This window comes from Elgaria multicarinata, chromosome 4, assembly GCF_023053635.1.
Source record: "Elgaria multicarinata webbii isolate HBS135686 ecotype San Diego chromosome 4, rElgMul1.1.pri, whole genome shotgun sequence".
Classification (NCBI taxonomy): Eukaryota; Metazoa; Chordata; class Lepidosauria; order Squamata; family Anguidae; genus Elgaria; species Elgaria multicarinata.
Window position 1 is genome coordinate 23,174,149 of NC_086174.1, and position 19,621 is coordinate 23,193,769.

General features: G+C 46.7%; 1 protein-coding gene across 1 annotated transcript in view; it reads left to right on the top strand.

Annotated features, from left to right (window-relative positions):
- TTBK1 (tau tubulin kinase 1) overlaps window positions 1–15,551 on the top strand; it is a 117,325-nt gene extending 101,774 nt beyond the window's left edge. The window contains exons 14-15 of the mRNA XM_063123977.1: window positions 12,746–14,355; window positions 14,926–15,551. Of these exons, the coding sequence (XP_062980047.1) occupies window positions 12,746–14,355; window positions 14,926–15,334 (2,019 nt within the window). The 3' untranslated portion in view covers window positions 15,335–15,551. The remainder of the gene's footprint in view (window positions 1–12,745; window positions 14,356–14,925) is intronic.
- Window positions 15,552–19,621: the final 4,070 nt, after the last annotated feature.

Below are 19,621 nucleotides of genomic sequence, written 5' to 3' on the forward strand. Positions count from 1 at the left end.
CACCACCTATTTTTGCATATTATTTCCCAGGACATCACAGGGTCAGTGGGTGGTCGGTCCCTCACCCTGGATGTTTCCCAGGTTAAGACTCAGCATTTAAGTTTTGTTGCAACAAAATTAGTGCCCCTGTTAATGAAATACTAGCTTTTCTGCAGTCCCTCCACCCCCAGTGCTGGGGTACAGTAGTCAGTGTCCCTTATTCAAAGGCACGTTTCTTTACCAACTCATGAACAAACGTTACCTGTGAATAGACATGCCAGCCTGCCGCTTCAACTGGCTCACTGGTGTTTCTACACATTGGGAAAATTAATTTGCAACTAAGTGCCCTAGCTTGTTGTTACTTCATACAACAGATTAACACATCTACCTATGAATAAATAACAGGCATTCCAACTTGCCACTTGAACTAAAACATCCATGTCTCCCTGTATGTCTTGCCCATTATTGTTCCTCTCCTGATCTTTGTGGCTATGCACTGCAAATGTGAAAGAGCAACAGGGGATCAGAATGAATGGAATTGCACCAGAAGAGCTCTAATGCAGACTTTCCGTTCACTTGAAAATATGGGTGGCCTCCCCTACCCACCCCAACTGGCTGCCTTCTGTTTAACTTTCTCCTCCATCAGGTTGTCATTGGCAAATTATGGAAATAAAGGCCATTTTAAAAACCAAATAATGTTCCCCTTTCTCATATTAGCTCCATTTTGTTCTATTGCTGGATCTTCAGTTTCTCAACTGGATGTATGTATGTTGTGTCTGAGGCTCACAAACACACTTGATGGCCTGGGCTTCATTACAATTCTGTGTTGCTAGTCTTTTATGTTGGGAAGATGGTGTCTTTGTTTGAACTGAGTATTGCAAAGAAATAGTCAAAAAGTCACTTCGGCAATTTTCCAGAGGCAGCGAAGTGGTATCATATATGTGGCACATAGATCAGAGTGATCTAGCCTCTTTACCACTTATTGAAATATGACACTGTGTCATCCTAGTGCTGGAAGTAATGCCCAGATTGTCTCTGTCCATTGGTGCTGGAATCCTCAAGCCTTATCCTTGGAGCAACTGCTGTTCCAGCACAGCTTCTCATTGGATTTGGCTTCAAGTCAAGTGGGCTCAACATTGTACCTGCTGATTAGAGCCAATAGTTTTGAAGATCTCCTAGGCCATCATGGTTTTGTTCTTGCACTGTTTTGTGCCATGTGCATCCTATGATCTGTATCTTACTGTACAAGAGTGCTTGGTTGAAGCTGTGTGGCACTGTGACTTGTGATTTATTGGGTATTGTCTTTCCCCACAACAGTATGAATCTGGTAGGGTGTGTGGGTTTTTTTTTTGGGGGGGGGGTAGAATTACCTAGTAAGGTAAACACTTGATCAGTGTTCTAGCTCCTTTCCTTGTTAAACTCCTTCTACCATTTAATCTCTATCTGGGTCACTATAACATTTAGATCTGCCTTAGCAGTTCCACAAGACAGCACAAAGATGACATTTATAGGAAATGTTTCTAACTCTCCATTTGATGTATTGCAAGTCCTTCTTTGTACTACTCAAACCATTGAAAAAATGATCTTCTAATGAATGTACTTTTTTTAAAACAAGCTGCTAAACCATGTAACCTGGGGTTTGAAAGTTGATCCCCATTTTGCATTCACCTGCATGCAACTTAACATATACAAACTTGCTCTATGATTTATTTTTTTACTATGTGGTGTGTTTTCTGTTGGGTCCTGTCACCTCAGTGCACCTGGCTTAATTATATCTTCTTTATAAGAAATCACAGAGCTTCCTTATCAACACTTCATTGCAAGTGCAGACAGGTGATCTGCCAACATGAAATGCATACACATTGCAAAAGCTGCTCCATGTTACCGCTGGAATAAGAAGGGTGCTCATGGGACACTTACTTGCCCCTTCAGTTTGGTCCTTCTTGAGAAAAGCAAGGTCAAGTTCACATTCAGCATCTTAACTGTGCACCAGGAAGATATGAACATTTTCAGACTGTTTTACTGCTTCTTCCTTGTTAGGGTAAGGACAAGAAGAACGGTCAATGGTGTTTGCTTCCCCTTCCGCCTCCGCTTATTGTCTTTACAATTCACCCCCAGTCTTTGGCAGGTAGAAATATAGCAACGTGTGAACGGTCCCAAGTGAAAAATGAAAAGGGTTCCAAAAGTGAAAAGTATAGGTGCAATAAGCTGAACTCTAGCCGGGCCTGCTTCCAGCGCTTCCGATTCCTGTAGTCCATATTGCGAGGTGCTTAAGCCTTTTGCCGATCTGCATGGTCTATATGACAAACAGGGGTAGGCAAGGATGCCAGCAGGGGCTTGTGCAACTGGCAGAACTGTTTTTCCCCATGGCAAGCGCAGAGAGTGGCTTCAACAGGGAGTGAGAAGGAGGTCTTTTGGCGGCGCAGTTTCTGTTTTCCTATTTGTGCAGCATTACAGTGCTGAATTGGGAGCACAGGAAAATGCTTTCAGTACCTGCCCTCAGCTTACAAAAGCCAATACTGGGATGGATAGCTGCTGATAGCAAAGGACTAGGCATAGATATGCTGCAGCACGGAAGTTTACAATACTGAGGTTGCGGGAGTCTAGTGCGCTGGAAATATGCAGTTGCTCTTGCGACTTTGATTGTTCACAAAGCAGCTATCATGCAAGTTCTTCAGTTTTCAGCATTTCCAAATTCTAGGGCTTGTCAAGTCTCCCAGTTCTGGCTAAACATCTTTTTCTGCAGGCGGAGGATAATGCGGCTTCCAGGATATGCTAAGGTTCTGACCATAAAAATCAATTAGAGAGAGCAAGAGCTGGATTCTTAATTGTTGCTTTGCCAGCTGCATTTCTCAGGGCTCAGGCCTCTTCCAGTTTCTGATGCCTGAAGTCAATTTGATAATTTATTTTCTGTTTCTCAGGCCTTCCAGCTTCCAGATGCCATAATGATAATCCTCAGGGACCAGCATATCCTTCCTTCACCTTATCTCCTAAAGCCACACGCTTGCAGTTTCTGTTCAATTGCTGGGTCAATTGTGATTTCAGCGGTTGGTAGTAATATCCTAAAGGGGCGCAGAATTGGATTTCTTTTGTTTTCTGTTCTGCTTCTGTGAAGGTGTGCATCCAAGGTTTCTCAGACGTAAGTCCTACTAAGTCCAATGGGCTGATGCCCTAGTCAGTGTGCACAGAATTGTGGGCTTCATCACTTTAAAGGGCCAGTGTGCGCACAAAGGAGCCAATCTCTTTAACTGCATTTGAGAGATTTGGAGCAGACTGGGATCATGCACTCCTTCCCTCAAGCAAATCCCCATCATCCCCATCTTACATTAGCTCCACAGTCCAGACTTGTTCTCTCTTGCTCCAGAGAACTGATGGGTGGAAAGGTCAGGGAAGCAGATTTCAGCTAAACATTTGAAGGGATTTACTAATGGTAAGAGCTATTTGACAGTGGAACAAACTGCCCTGGGAGGTGGTGGCTCTCCGTTACTGGAGATATTTAAAGCAGAGGTTGCATGGTCACATGTCAGGGATGCTGCAGTTGTATTTCAGATCCTACATTGAGCATGGGGTTAGACTAGATGACCACCAAGGGAACTTCTAATTATGATTCTAAGGCTGGCCAGATTGGCTCAACCAGACTATATATTTCACTGCTGATCTATCCCTTAAATACAATTGCGGCAGAATGGAATTAACTGGAAAGGGAGTGCATGGTCCAGCAGTTAAGAGAGCAGTTCCATTACATCTGCACCAGCCTCTTGTCTGTGGTGCTGCTGGTGGTGTTGGTGGTAGAAGACCTTGGTTTGTTTTTCAAAACATCCATTTGGATGTTTTGCGTGGAGGTTGTGCAGGGAGCTGATTCTTGTTATTTGAAAAGTCCCTTTTAATGAAAACCTCAGGAACTAGAGTCAACTTGGATTCACTACAGAAGTAGATGCATTTAGCTGGAGTGCTCGCCATGGCCTCAATGCTGAGGAAAGCCCAGAAGGCCGCTTTCTTATTGGGAGAATTGCTAGCTATAACTGTATCAAGAGAGAGGAAAAATTAGCCTGGAAGGACCAAGTTGCCTGAAGGGGTTCAAAAGTTTGCTTTTCCCTGAGCCTTTTTATTCTTTCTGTGTCCTCCCCGTTAGAAAAGGTAACACCCTGAAACTCCCCCCCCTCAACCTTTCGCCTTTTTGTACTGCAATAACATTGTATAATATGCTTGCACTATTCTCCTGGGCGCACCAAGCATGCGAGAAGAAAAAAAAATGAAGCTTTTTTCAGAATAAAAGCACTGTATTATTTGTGTATATAGAGAGACTAATGGTGAGAGAGAATTTGAATTCTGTCTCCTGTATAAAAGCATGCACTGAATTACTTGTATGTAGAACACGCTGTAAATGCTGCAGAGTACTGTAAGATCCTACACTTGAAATCACAATTAACAAGCAACTTCATCTTTTAAAAAAAAGAAAGAAAAGAAGAAACAAAAAACTAAACCGAAGCTGTGCAATGGATTTTGTGCCTTTTTTAAATCCATGTATGTTAATCCAGACAATCGGAAAAAAGCTTGTATACTACCAAAACCTTATTAAAGAATCAAAGGCAGAACTTTGTGATGATTGTTTTCTTTGAGTTTGACCTTCACTGGAACTAAGACACTTTTTGTTTGTTTTCTTTTGCAACCTTCTGATCAGTTGGCAAGGACTCTGCTGTTGGACATCACCTGTATATTATTATTATTATTATTATTATTATTATTATTATTTATATAGCACCATCAATGTACATGGTGCTGTACAGATAACACAGTAAATAGCAAGACCCTGCCGCATAGGCTTACAATCTAATAAGTTGTAGTAAACAATAAAGAGGGAAGGAGAATGCAAACAGGCACAGGGAAGTGTAAACAGGCACCGTGTAGGGTGAAGCTAACAGTATAGAGTCAGAACAAACTCAATATTTGAAGGCTATAGGGAAAAGAAAAGTTTTTAGCTGAGTTTTAAAAGCAGTGATTGAGTTTGTAGTTCTCAAGTGTAGATGGCCAGAGGGCAGTCTTTCCTTACTGAGATGCCTCTTCCTCCTGGCTAGGGTTAACTTCTGACTTCTACAGAAAAAAAGCATCTACCATTCTCCCAGACCAGCCCTTACACCTGTGCAGGACAGTAGAGTTTCTTAGGATCTTCTCTGGACTCTATATTGTTATTTTTTTAAAAAAAAAAAATCCTCACCCTTCTACTCCACTCTCCATATTGGGTTCTGAGATAGAGAGGGCTAGAGAAAGTGGCTTGCCCTTTCCTGAGAGCTGGGGCAAAGCCAAAAATTTGCAGCTAGATTCTTTGTGGATAGTCTTCTACTTCCTTGTAGTAAGTGAGAACAGTTCATAAGAGTCTTATACAGTGGCCGGACCTTAAGAACATAAGTGCCATGCTGGATCAGACCAAGGGTCCATCTAGTCCAGCACTCTGTTCACACAGTGGCCAACCAGCCATTGGCCAGGGACCAACAAACAGGACATGGTGCAATAGCACCCTCCCACCCATGTTTCCAGCAACTGGTGCACACAGGCTTCCTTCTCACTGCAGCTGGACAGGGGAGGTCCAGTATTGACTCGTACTGTGGAGAAGACAGTAGCAACCACAATGCATGTTAGCTGGTCAAGACCAACCAACACTGGCAGCAAGACTCAGATGTGCCTGCTGTCTCATATTGACTTGGCATGTTATGCATACACATGTGTGCACACCAGCTACCATATGCAGAACTACCAGCTTATAAAGTAAAATCCAATTTTCTGGGGTGTGTTGAAAGAAGTGGCCAGATAAACAAAGGTTCTGATCCCATACAATTGCCCAAATTGAAAGAGCTGTTGCCAGGCAATTGTAAGTTCTGGAGCTGTACTCATGGCTGCTCACAGCTCCAGTAATTCCTCCAGCAATTCTCTCTTCTCCAGTTATTCCTCCAGCAATTCTACTACTGAATCAATGTGCTCAGAATCCCATCTGCCTGAGTCCTTGTTGCCAGCTAGAACAGACAACACTGTGCTAGACGGGCAAATAGTCTGACTTGGCATAAGGCAGCTTCCTGTGATGTAGATCATTTGAGGGAGGGTGAAACTAGATGTGGAAAACGTGAGCATGTTTTTGTCAGAAGAAAAACAACAGAAGGTGACTCCAGTGGACTTGACTTGAGTTAATGCTATAGAAAGTAGGCAGGAATTCTAGTACTTGTACAATTCCTGGCATTATGCAAGTAAAAGATGGTGCGCAGTCCAGGTCTTATGCCAGATTTCCGTCCTTTTCCAGTAGCAAATAGCTTCACAGGAGACCTTCCCTTGACCATTTCATGACAGGTGAGTACCCTGAACAGGTGGCTATGACGAGGGAGGTGTCTCAAGGTTTACTTCTTCCTAAGCCACACAGAATCCCAATCAACAGATATGAGTCCCTTCACATGGGGACTCCACCGGAAGAGGGCTATAGCTCATGGTACCTGGGCACAACATGAAGCATACATGAGTATTTACAAACTCAAATGCAAGTGTAGTACTGGCAATTCCAGAGCAAGATCTGAGAAGCACACTTCCTTGTAAACGCACATGTCACTTGGATATCTGAACAGGCCTGGTGGGAGGGACTTACGCACTCATTGTCTGTGTACAAGGGGTGGAACACCATCAAAGCCGAGCATGTAGTCCAATGCTCTGGCGAACTGAGCATCCAACAGGAAGAGTATGAGCTACATCTTCAAGTCTTGACCAGGTTGCAAGTACAGGAAATACCAGACGAAAGCCTCCGCGTCAAGAATACAGTGTTGTGTGGAATGGATACAGTGTGATTTCACTATAAACGCTTCCTACGGTTGATTAGAGGGTGCAAGGCTGAAGTCGTTCTGATAGCTCCATGCTGGCCAAGGAGAAGCCCTGGTTTCTAAAGCATTGGCAACTGTTCAGCCCAGAAGGGCTAGAAACTGCTGGAGTGGGCAGATCTTCTTGCATAGCGCCCAGAATGCCATCCTCACCCAGGTCTGTTCCGGTTAGAAGCAGGAAGGCTGAGCAGTACCTTGTGAGGGCTGGTCTGCTTCCAGGGTTTTATTTCCACTCTTCTCGTCTTGAACAGGAAGTCCACTGCTAGGGTGCATTATGGAACATGGCAGTCTATATCAGTAGGTGTTCCCCAAAAGGGAGTGCAGCCAAAGAAGGCAAAGACTAGGAGGCTTGGGTTAGGGTTTATTTGTTTACTGGGCCTTTGTACTTTAATACACTATTTGTTTGTTTGTTTGTTTATTGCATTTCGATACCGCCCAATAGTCGAAGCTCCCTGGGCAGTTCACTAGAACTCCAGGCCTCAGCACCAACTGGAATTCTGGGATGATGAGGCAAGAAGGTTCAGGGTGCTTCCACACCGAATGTTTACTGTGGAAATGGCACTCGTTTACTCGCATTTTACAGGCCGCTGCATGATGTTGTGAGCAAAACGTGTTTGTGTGTGCTTGTTTTCTTTCGACTGCTTTTTCGAGTTGTGAAAATCTGTCTCTGAAAAATCAGTAGAAAAGCAATTTTGCCACATTGACAACCCAGCGTTTTCTTTTCAACCCATGCCATGAATATCTGGCTTTTCATTCGGTATCCCATAGTACACTCTCTTTCTCTGCATCTCGTTATTAAGCACTCAGAACTGAGAGCGGGCTAATACTTTAGCTGGCTGATAAGGCTGATGGCCTCCCTCTGCAATATGTTGCCCAGAATGAGGGGAAAACTGGTCTGGACACCATTATATATGCCAGTGACACCAGATTGGCTCTCTAGGGCAGTTTCCCCCAACCTGGCTGGTTGGGAATTATGGGAGTTGTAGGTTCAACACATCTGGAGGACACCAGGTTGGGGAAGGCTGCATTAATGTCATCTGACCTCCTAAACCAGGAGCATTATGGTCTGTGGTACGCATATCCCAACTAGAATTAGCTATCATTCTCAAGTGTTGACCAGCAGCCCTGTTGGCACAAGGAGCCAATGTCTGAACTGCAGCTCCTGTTCTCTCGCTCCCTCTGAAAAGGCTCGTCTTTTTCTCATGGTACGCCCTTGCACATTCTCTTCCCGGCAGGCCCACCTGTCACCCACTTTTTCTACCTTCACCCTCCTCTTTTTTTGGCCTCTCTGCCTGCCCCGGCCTTCTTATTACTACTTCCTACCTCTGCCTGAGGAACTCCATGGGAACAGCACACAAGCTTTCACTCTCCCAGCAATTAATACATTGATGGAGTCTCAGCCGCTGGTGCAGCATGGTTGGCTGGTAACGACAGACTGGAAAAATTATCCTCTGCCTCTGAATCCAGGGAGGAGAGGAAGAACAAATGGCATAAGAGACTATATTCCTGAGAGGAGATGCTGCTACTGAGGAGCCTGTTCATGAGATGTTATGTGGTGATGTTCTGCTGGTCGTAGAGATGTAAAATTTTGAAGCCATGGAAAAAAACTGGGTTTTTCCAGTTTTTTTTCAGGGGGAAATGGAAATTTTCAGAAAAATTGAAATAATGCAATATTAGCACTTTTTACAGATTGAAAGTCACTTTGTTACTTTAGCAACCTAAAATGTAATTATGTCGAAGTTGGTTTGGCATAAAATTATTACATTTGGTATATTAAAAGTACAGTGTATTCAAACAATTATCACAAATTTAATTTACTTTTTTGGTAACAAATGGAGCTACAAGCTCCTGTGTTAGGAACACCTGAACTGTAAGGAACTTCTTTGGTTCTGCCAGTGTATGAGCAGGCAAAAAATCAATTTAAAACAACAACAACAGAAGGAACCACCAACATTAGTAACAAAGAAAATTATTTATGTTTCTGCTAGTCCTCCAGTGTCAAGACATAAAGCCCCCATTCCCATAAAAAGAACTGAGAAAAAAGGGGGAACCAAGATTCAATGAATATGCATGAAATTTAATCAGACTCATTTTCTGACCTATAGCTATCACTATTAGTTTCAGACTCTGCTTCAGTGGCAGTGCCCCCTAGAGGCAGAAATGCATCTTACGCTTGCATTTGAGAGTTGTAGTCTCAGTTTGCAACCTAGGACTTCCTTGTCCTTGGTGCACAGACATTGTAACAATCTGATACTGTACAGTTTTTAGAAATCATTTGGAGAAGTAGATATCTGAACACCTTGCCTTAAACATTTTATTCATCATGCTAAAATAAAACATCCCGTAATCCGTTTTTTCTTATTTTTTTTTCATTTTTTTGGAAAAAACCCAAAAGAGGCTTTGGAAAAAAACTGGTTTTCCCCCCCCAAATTTTCCTGGTTTTTTTCCGGGCCTTTACATCTCTAGCTGGTCATGGAATGACCAACAAGGCCGCTTCTGAAGTTTTTAGATCAGTTGGATATAAACAGGGCCAGGCAGCCACTGAATGCACAGGCAGCTTAAGAACATAAGAGCCATGCTGGATCAGACCGAAGGCCTGTCTAATCTAGCATTCTGTTCATATAGTGATCAACCATCTGCCTGTGGGAAACCCACAAATAGAACATGAGCCCAGTAGCACGCTCCCAGTTGTGTTCCCCAGTAACTGGTATAAAGAGGTATACTCCCTCCAATAATGGAGGTAGCATATGGCTATCAAGACTAGTAGGCATTGCTAGCCTTATTCGCCATGAATTTGTCTAATCCCCTTTTAAAGCCATCCAAGTTGGTGGCCATCGCTATACTTTGTGGTAGCATATTCTATGGTTCAACTGCGTGACGCAGTACTTTCTTTGATCTGTCTCTGGGTTCTAGTATTATGAAAGAGGGAGGAAAACATATCCTTATCCACTTTCTTCGCACCGTGCATAACTTTGTACACCACTATGAAGTTTCCCTTTGCTCATTTTTTAAAGGCTAATCAGATGTTATAAGCTTTCCACATAGAGGAGTTGTTCCTTAAGCATTTTTGGTTGCCTTTTTTTTTTTTTTTGCACTTTTTCCAATTCTGCAATATTGTTTTTGAGGTGCAGTGACCAGAACTGTACACAGTATTCCAAGTGTGGTCGCGCCATAAATGTGCATAAGGGCAGTATGATTTGGGCAGTTTTATTTTTAATTCCTTTTCTAATTATGCCCAACATGGAATTATGCCTGTGTCAACAGAATGAGCACAGGGCTAGCAATGGGCTAGCACAGGGGATCCCAGGAGCAGGGAGGGATGATTCCTCCCTTTCCCTGGGATATTGCCCTAGCCTTCCATCCCGGTTTTTCCCATGGTCTCGGGATGATCCTGAGACCACGGGTGGTGTGGCCCGCCATTGCGGTTTTTTCCCAGCTCCTCACGAGTAACTGCGAGGAGCTGGGCATGGGGCACGGAGATCCTCAGGAGCTCTGTGCCCATTGGGGGTGGGGTGGGGGGAGCACAAGTTTTTTAAAAGACACAGTTTGTGCAGGAGCGCTCCTGCGCTTCTCTCCGATTAAAACACACACACGCAAAAGCGGGCTTGACGTCCTCTTCCTCCCAGGACATTGCACATGCATGTAGACGAGGGGGACGATCTTGTGATCATAAAATCGTGAGATCATATCCCTCCACCCCGCTCGTCTAGACATGCCATATGTGTCTCCCAAATGAATGATACCTTCTGTGTCCCTTCTGTTTCTCATTGCTGTGATTGGCTGCTCCATATTGCTAATAGTTCCTTTCTCTGCGTGCTCAGGGCCCCTTCCCACTTTGGTGTAATTTGTCTTGGGTCTTGGAGGACCGTTCAATGATTTTCTTGCTGGAAGTATATCGGTCACCATTCCAAAAAAGTTAATTTCATGACCACATCAAACCAGTTATATATCAGTTGCCCCTTATTCAGTCCTTGATACCCTTTATTTCTTTGTTCAACCAAGACAGCAGGAAGTTTGGTGCCTGGACACCATCTGAAGGTAGCTCAGTTATAGAAAGCCAGGGGGCAATCAAGGTGCTGCATGGTCAGGATGCATCTGGTCAAAAAGCTTTCAAATATTGTGAAATACCGGGGTATGGTCTGAAAGCACACAGTCCAGCAACCTTGCTGAAGCTAAGCAGGTTTAGGTCTGGTCCCTACCTGTATGGGGATCACATGAGAAGCTCATATAAACTACCTTTCCATGGAAGAAAAACAGGATATACATGTTAATAAATAAGAATATATTGCAGCCTGTGCAAGGATAGAAACAGGCAGTCTCAGAATGGCTAATTAAGTATTTTCAAGTCTATATACTAAGTGAGCCCATTCAGAAGACACCTCAAACCATGGCTTTAACCACAGTGAATAAAGCAAAAAGGTGTATTCACCATGGTTAAAGCCGTGGTTTAAGGTGTCTTCTGAACAGGGCCATTCTGTCACACACACACACATGGATTGGTAGGAACACCCCAGGTGTTCTCGGGCAAGAACCATAACCTCTCATTCCCAGAAACCATAAATGATTTGGATCAACATGCAAATGACAATGCCATTCTTTATCCATCTTGGTTTATGGAGCACTGTTAGCTTAGACCGAAGGTCCATCTAGTCCAGCCTTCCCCAATTAGGGGCCCTCCAGATGTTTTGAATTTCAACTACCATCATCCCTAGCCAGCATGACCAATTCTGGGAGTTGTAATCCAAAATATCTGGAGGTCACCAGGTTGGAGAAGGCAGATCTAGCCCCACAGTAGGGACTGAAGGCAATTGCCTTCTCCTGCTGTTTCTCCACCGTAACTGGTATTCATCCCAATGCTCAGTACTGATTCTGAACATAGAAGTCTCATAATTTTTCCAGTTTTACCCTGGATATTTCAGCCTGTAGCACAACTTGTTCTGCATTTTTCTCCATGTTTTACTTCATGCTCTCTCCTGCTCATGCTGTTGTGAACTGCTGCAAGCCATATGATTTCTTACTTTTCCTGTTTTATATTCTCTCCTTTCACAGGTGTTGACCTTTGTATTTCTTATTTTTGTTTGCATTATGGCCCCTGAGACTGGCTGATGCATTAACTGAATAGTAAGCTTCTGCATTGTTACCTCTTAAGAGTGTTCATCAGACATCACACTAGTAGGAGGAGGTGAAGGGGAGGCAGTCACCTCCTGCTTGTCTTCAGCAGCCCTGGCCCTGAGATGAGTGAGAGGCTCTTGCCCCTCGTTCCTTCCTGCTAGTATTATATCTGGATACTCAAGATGAAGCACTGAAAAAGAATGAGGGGGAAATTCCACACACTGTTTGCCAGACATTCCAGAAGACACACCTGGTGCTTTAAACACAGGGCTTTAATACCATGTGGTAATGTACCCTCCAATATGTCTGAGCGCACCCCACCCCATCAGTTTTTTTTGTATAGAATCTACCCTCATAGAGAACTACCCCCCTTCCTTACCTCTAGTTCTTTTTATGTTACCATGATTTGACTAGATCAGGGATGGGCAGCCTGTCATTTCAAAAGCCCTCTGTTAGTGATCAGTTCAGGCCTCCCCTTGCGTGGCAGCCTGCAGGGTGAGGAGGCAAAGGGGCAGGGAGAAGGGGGTGTCAGAGAGAGAGAGAGAGAGAGAGATGGGCCAGCCACTACTGGCACCAACCACACCCATTGCTATTATGTACCGATTACCTCCAAGGTAATCTGCCCTTGGCAAAAACAACAACAAAGGCTCTCCACCCCTGGTCTAAAGTCTTCTCCAGTTCTACTGAATTCTCCTGAAGAGATGGTGATCAGACCAACTTTAGATACCCTGCCATTTTTGATGTAGTTTTAATGTTCTCCTGGATAATGATTTTTCTTTTCTTTTTTGAATGTCTTGTTCCAGGTATTCACACTGAAGCCTTTTGAAATGAATGGTCTCCCCAAGGTGGTGCCTTTAAGTTTGCCTTATCAAGATTTCAAAAGGGATGTGTCAGAAAACAGGGAAAGATCCAGAATCCTCCAGCGCATAAAAAAGGTGGATTTCTCCAATGTTGTCTTAACGGCCCCTTGCAAACCACCTGTAGCCCATCTGGAAATGGCAAATGGCCGATACGAGGAAGAGGAGGAGGAGGAGGAGGGGGAAGTGGAAGAAGAAGAGGAAGATGAGGAGGAGGATGTTGGTGAGTTAGGAGAAGAGCTTGACATGCACAGTGACTCGAGCAGCGACGTGAGCCAGAAAAGTACGGAGCGCAGTCAGGAAGGGGCTCCATCCACCCTTTTGGCTGATGACCAAAAGGAGTCCAAAGGGCGAGCATCAGCTGCCGAAGGAGACTTGGAACTTGAGGAAGGCTCAAAAACATTAGTCCTCTTTTCACCAGGTGACATAAAGAAGTCTCCAGTGAACACAGACTTGGCTCCAGATGTTGATCTTGGGACTCTCGCTGCATTGACTCCTCAAAGTGAGAAACCTCAGCCCATGGGGAGCCAGCTCGACGTCTCTGAGCCCGGGACATTGTCCTCCATCCTGAAGTCAGAACCAAAGCCGCCTGTCTCTGTGGCCACAACCTCCTCCCCTTTTACCAAAGTCGAGCGCACGTTTGTCCACATTGCCGAAAAGACCCATTTAAACATCATGTCTTCCAGTGACCAGTTGATGAGGCATGAGGAATACTCCAGCCCGGGTCAGTTTGACGAGATCATCATGGAGGAAGAGCTGGAGGAAAACCAGATATTGGTAGAAAACGGGAGCGTGAATTCAGCCCTGGAAGGAGGAGAGATGGAAAGTTGTGCGCTCTCGGTGAATCACATCGAAACCACTTCTGAAATGGCGGGGGAGCAGGCCCTGCTTGTCAATGGCGTGAGTGCAGTGGAAGAGGAAGAATTGGACGTTCAAAGCAAACCTGTCTGTGGGTCAGACCTGGAAGAAACTGATAAGCCAGTTTCAGAAGAGCCTGGCCTTGAGCATCGCATTCTTGTGACGGAATCCCTTCAACAAACAGAACTGGTCCCGGACATTCCAAAGGAAACTCCCAGGAAACCCCTGAACATCCGGTATAGAAGCCGGATCCCCATCTTGCTCTCGGAAGAGGACACCGGCTCGGACCTTTCGGCTTCACACTCTGGCAAAGAGAGGCTGTACAAGAGGCTGAAGCAGCAGGATTTGGCCCGCCTGGTGATGGAGAAAAGGCAAAACCGCCTGCTCAGGTTAGCGTCAGGAGCTTCGTCCTCTGCTTCCTCCAGCGACGAGAGGCGGCGAGCTTCGGAAACCTTGTCAGCCACGGGCTCTGAGGAGGACACCCATGACTCGGATGACTTTACCCCAAGGAAGATGGGGAGCCAGGAGAAACGCCCCCTGCTGAAGACAGACGAGAGAGGCTTAAGCACGAAGAGCAGAATCCCCCGTCCCATTGTGCCAGTAAAGCCACCTGGGATAGAACTGAATTATGGGAGCCCCTCGACTCTTCCGCCACCAGCACTGAGCAGCAGTCCAGGCGATGCCACGGTGACAAACAGGTAGGTCCGTGCAAGAGGCCCCAGCCTCCTCTGAAGCTGAGGCCTAGCTATTTCAGGTAGCTAATGGTGTTCCTGCTTCCTCTTTTGACCTATCCAGTCAGCCTGTCCTGTCATTGTCCCTTCCTTTGCAGACTGGCCATGCTAAGGAACCGGTCACGTTAAAGTGCAGGTGGGGAACTGGTGACCCGCAGGGTCTCCCCAGCTGGCCTGCAGCCTCCTCTCTTTGGCACCAATGCTTGTGTAGCAATTGAGCTTTAACCATCGAAAAGCCTAATGGGAACTCCGGGGGATTTGGTGGGGGAGGTCGTAGCTGGTGAAGGAAGATTTGGCCCTTCCCATGTGCTGCAGGTGTTGTTGTTTTTAAAAGAAGCTGAAGTGTATAGTTGTGTGGCTGGGTATGTGGAGTGTCTCCCTGCCCCTCTCCCTGAGCCTGTTCAGTGTTACGTTGCCCAGTGCCATCGCTTGCTGGCCTACAGCCTCGCTCGGAGTCTGGCTGTACGAGCCAGTAGGTGCAGTCTTCAGACTAAAGGATCCTCTTCCTCCTCTTTCCCCCGTGTTCTCTTGTTGCAGGCTTCAGGGGCAACGGCCACCTGGGAATGTATCCGGCGAAACACGAACGAAACCAACGCCAACTCCTGCCGCACCTCCGTCGCGGAGCAGCCCAAGGAAAGCTTCCCATCCTCTGCCTCGGAGTCCGCTCCTCCCCCCGCGAAACCTCAGTGCTTCCCCGAAAAGCCAATCACTGTCCAGGAAGGAAAGCCCCTCGCCATCCCGACAACTCCGGCCAGGGGCTACATTCCCTCCTTGGGTCCAGCCTTCTTCCAGAGCTGCCTCCAGAGCTCAGGCCGGCGGGCTGTTGGGAGACAGCCCCGCGTCGCCCGCCGGGCTCCGGAAAGGACAAAGAGGGAAACCCTCGACTCACACTCCAGCAACCAAAGGAAGACAAGTATCCCAGGAAGGCAAAGCTGCTGCTAGATAATGATCTGCTGCTGTCCACCATTCGACGTACCGACCTCCCATCTCGCCAGGCTGGAGAAACCTCTGCGTTTAGTATACACTCAATGACGCCGCAACGCAGCCTGCTGTGTCGGAAATACAAGCATATAGCAGCTAGCTGTCCTCCAGTGCTTCACTTGCCCACACGCCACACGCCGTCTCAATCCAGCTCCTCCCTGGCTGAGATCTTCCCGGCCAGCTCATGCTTGCTTGCTCTTGCCAACCACCAAGCAGCGACGCGGGCGGCCCGCCTAGTGCCTGACTCTCTTTTTCCCCACGCCCGCCTTTTTCGTTTCTCAGTTAGCAATACCGCCGTCTCCTCCGTGGAGCCCTGGCCGTTTGGTGGGAGGGGAAAGCATGTTATGGCTTTCCGTAACGCGCATCGGCTGTGTCAGTGTCAGAGAGGTTGGAGGGCCGCGCTGAGCCCGGAAGAGGAGTCTTGGTGTGAACTTACGGATGGTTTGGACAACCCAGTGTCCCTGTCTCCCACCCTCCCCTGGGCCCCCTTTCGTGCGGCTCCGGCCATGCTGGCTGTCCCATTCCCCTCCCGTACGTTTATCCCGAGCACTGATGGAACAAAAGTTATGAACCGACTCCTCAGTGGCTGCCCTGCCTACAGTGTGTGACTCTTGACTGTGAGCCAAGAGGAGAGGAGTTTCATCCTCTGCATTCGCTTCTGACCCATAGAGTCTCTTGTTGCAGGAGATAGGCAGGGCCTGTTAGGGAAGGGATTCCTTTCCCGGCAAGCCTGCAGCTGCTCTGCTGTAGCCTGGCGTGGAGGGAAGTTAGTTCTCTTTGTTCAGCAACGCACCTGTAAATTCACCACCCACAGAGAGATGGTGTTTTGTGCAAAGGCAGCTGTGAAGGCTTGCTAGAGACCAGTCGAGTGACCTCCTTAGAAATGGGAACAGGAGGCACACCGAATAACCTCTCAGCCCCAAAGTGTGATTTGTGGACACTGTAGGGTTCCAGCATGCAGGGTTTCCTCTGGATCCAGACGCAAGGCTCAATTACTGCCTCTCCTGCTGGGATGTGATGTCTCTGCCCGCAGCAGCACTGATCTGGACATGCTAGCAGCCACAGGGAGATCGAGATTTTAAATATAGGCTTCACATCTTCAAATGCCTTGTGATGGTGGTATCCGCTTGCTTTAGAAACCCAGCAGCGAGACCTTTTCTACAGTATTTGTGGTCTGATACATGTCAGATTAGCTGCTTTCCAGATTGGTGCTCGGCTCTTGAGGCTGGCTAAGATGGGCAGGTCCGTTTCTTCCCATGCTTTGGCCTGAGAAATAGGAGACAGGAAAGGGATGATATATATATATATATATATATATATATATATATATATATATATGGGGGCTTCCATCTAAGGGCTCACCTTTTTAGTCCATCGCCTCTTGCAGTTGTACTGAAAAGTCTGGAAATGTAAGGGAGATGAGACAGATGTGGTGACATCTAGGTGAGTCAACACATTCCAACATGGTAGAAAGCATGAAATGGAAGGCCTGAGCCTTCCTGAATGAATTGGGGATTAGCTCTTAGCCTGGTTATCCTTCCCTTCCACAACTAACGGGCAAGGCTGTGTGAAGAGCGAAAGGAGATTGGTCCGCTCAGTCACTCATCTATTTAGGCAAATGTCTGCTGGTTGCTGAGTTACATTTCTGAAGCGGACATCAGCTGCTTGGTTGGCAGGAGGAGGAGGTTCCTGGTGCTGTCAACGCCCCTGGTCACTCCTTGACCCAGTGGGAGTCGAGGGCGCGGTTGTTAGAAGCAAATCTTGTGTAGCTATTTTGTCAGGAGGTGCTCAAGGCCCAAGACTGCCCATGCACATCGCCCGCACCGCTGAAGAGATGGTGGCCATCTTTTACACCCCTGTATTAGAAGATGGGATGTTTTCTTCACAGAGGAAGCCCTGTTAATCCCTCACCAGTCCGCCTAGCAGAGGGAAACCAAGACAACAACAATGTGACTGTCATGGCTTTCAGCCAAGGAACCGTGGGGATTGTAGTCCTGGAAGAGGGCCGATAACGACCTGTCACCGAATTCCAGGAGACGACTGGGAGCCATAACAGATATGCGTCTTTGCTTTGTACTGTAGGTGTGGACTTAAAAACAACAACAACTACAACGGCCATGACGGGTGCAGCTGGAGCTGCAGCCTGTCTCTGGGAGAGATGGAGTTGCAGTGGGGTTTTGAGAGCAAATCCCCTCACATTCTCACAGTATTCCCCCCCATACACACACATACACTCACTACTTTCTTCCACTGTACTTGTACCCTTCTCACCCACCCTTATTTCCAGAGCTACCCATTCTGGAATTCCAGGAAGCATGAGAGATTCCACCCTGACGTTGCAAGCTGCTCCAAGCCCCCAAGCCCATAGCTCACCCTTCCCTGAACTGGTGCCCTCCAGATGTTTTGGACGTGGAACTCCCATCAGCTCCGGCCAGCATGGCCGAAGGACAGGATTTCTGGGCATTGTCATCCAAAACATCTGGCAGTGACCAGGCTGACGAAGGCTGCCATGCTGGTAGAGCGCTACGTTCATCTTTTCAATAGAATTTTCCAGGTTTTTTTTGTTGAAACACCGGCAAAACAACCAAACAGTCCACACCATCTTTTGAGTCACCCTCTCTCCCTCTTCCCATCATCCTGTGTGGACCATTGTCCTGTTGCTGTGCAAGGGACATCCCCTCCTCTTCCTTGCTTGTCTGTTAATTTTCTGTCCCAGTTGTTCGCTGTCAAACGTGCGTCGCCATTTGGGTGTGGCGGGCAGACCCGTGAAGGTTCCTGTGTGAATTGAGATGGCAGCCTGCTGTATCCCTGTTGGAACACATGCCAAGTGTGGCTTGAGCCAAGAGATCATGAGTAGGGGGGATTTGCATAACTAGGGAGGATTTGCTACAGGAACAAGTGTAATGCTCAAGAAGGTCAAATCAAGGTGGCTCCTCCATGGAGCCCCCCTTTCCGAAATGACTTTATGGATTGGCCCGGAGTGTACCAGTGCCTGCAGTGGCTTCCTAACTTCTAAAGCTGTGCTTCAGAAAGAAATGTAGGAGACCACCAAACTAAACCAAGACATCTTATTATGGGTTTTGGTTCAGTTCCAGCCCAAGGCATTTTGCTGCCTGAAGAGGGGCATCAAATAGTACCCCCCCCACACACACCATTTAGACATCAATTCCTGCTTTCATCTTTCCTTCTCAGTTCTGATGCCAGGTTTCCACCCTCCTCCTCCTCTCCTCCGTCACTTCCCCCACCGGGATGTGCCTTTTTGACGTGCTTTCATGCAACATCTGATGCCGCAGGGCTTTCAAGCCACCAAGGCTTCTCAAAGGGCGTGCTGGAGCAGGTGTGGGCATTGCTACTATCTCAAAAGTGGCTCCCTGGTTGGCATGTTTTGAGCTATACAGACATCCGATACAGACTGACCTGATGCGAGAGCAACCGCTTAGGCCAGTGCCAATGCAGGAGTATGAGCTGTCAGTCGCGCAGGGTGCTAGAGAAACACCTCACAGCGGAATAGGTCCGGAGCATGGTGACGGAGCGTATTGTTTGCATGAAGAAGGTTCCTAGTTCAGCTGCCAGCATCTTCAGTTAAAAGAATCGGGGAACAAGTGATAGGGAAGAACATTGTCCGGAATCCTGAAAAGCCACTGCCAATCAACGTAGACAAATGGACAAATTGTCTGACTCGGTATGAGACAGCTTCCTATAGTCCTCTGAGCTTGGAAGGAAATGTGTAGTAGATATTACGAGAGACCTAGGCTTAATTTACATCAAGCAGGATATAGCACTATGAAAGTGATATGCAAGTGGTATACGGTATGTGTCAATAGGCCCCAACAGTTGTCAGTGCACTTCAGTACTCCTATAAAGCAGTAGTGTGGCTCCTGCTTTTTATGTACTACTTTCATAGTGCAATATCTTGCTTGGTGTAGATTAGGCCCTAGGTAGGACTGGGAAAGTGGAGGGACTGAGAAATAGGAGGTGTAGACGCTCGAAAAGCTCCTAGTGAACCATGCAGACTCAAGCAGAGTCTGGCCCCGTTCAGAAGACACCTTAAACCATGGCTTTAACCACAGTGAGTAAGGCTTTCTGGCTTAACCACCGTGGTTAAAGCCATGGTTTAAAGTGTCTTCTGAACAGGGCCTCTGGGTCTTTATCTTGGCAACAGCTAGGCCTGACCTGGGAGCATTTATTTCCATCACATGCCAGCTGGCAAGTAGTGGCATCACCTGTATTGGTAGACCTAGGCTGGAATTTG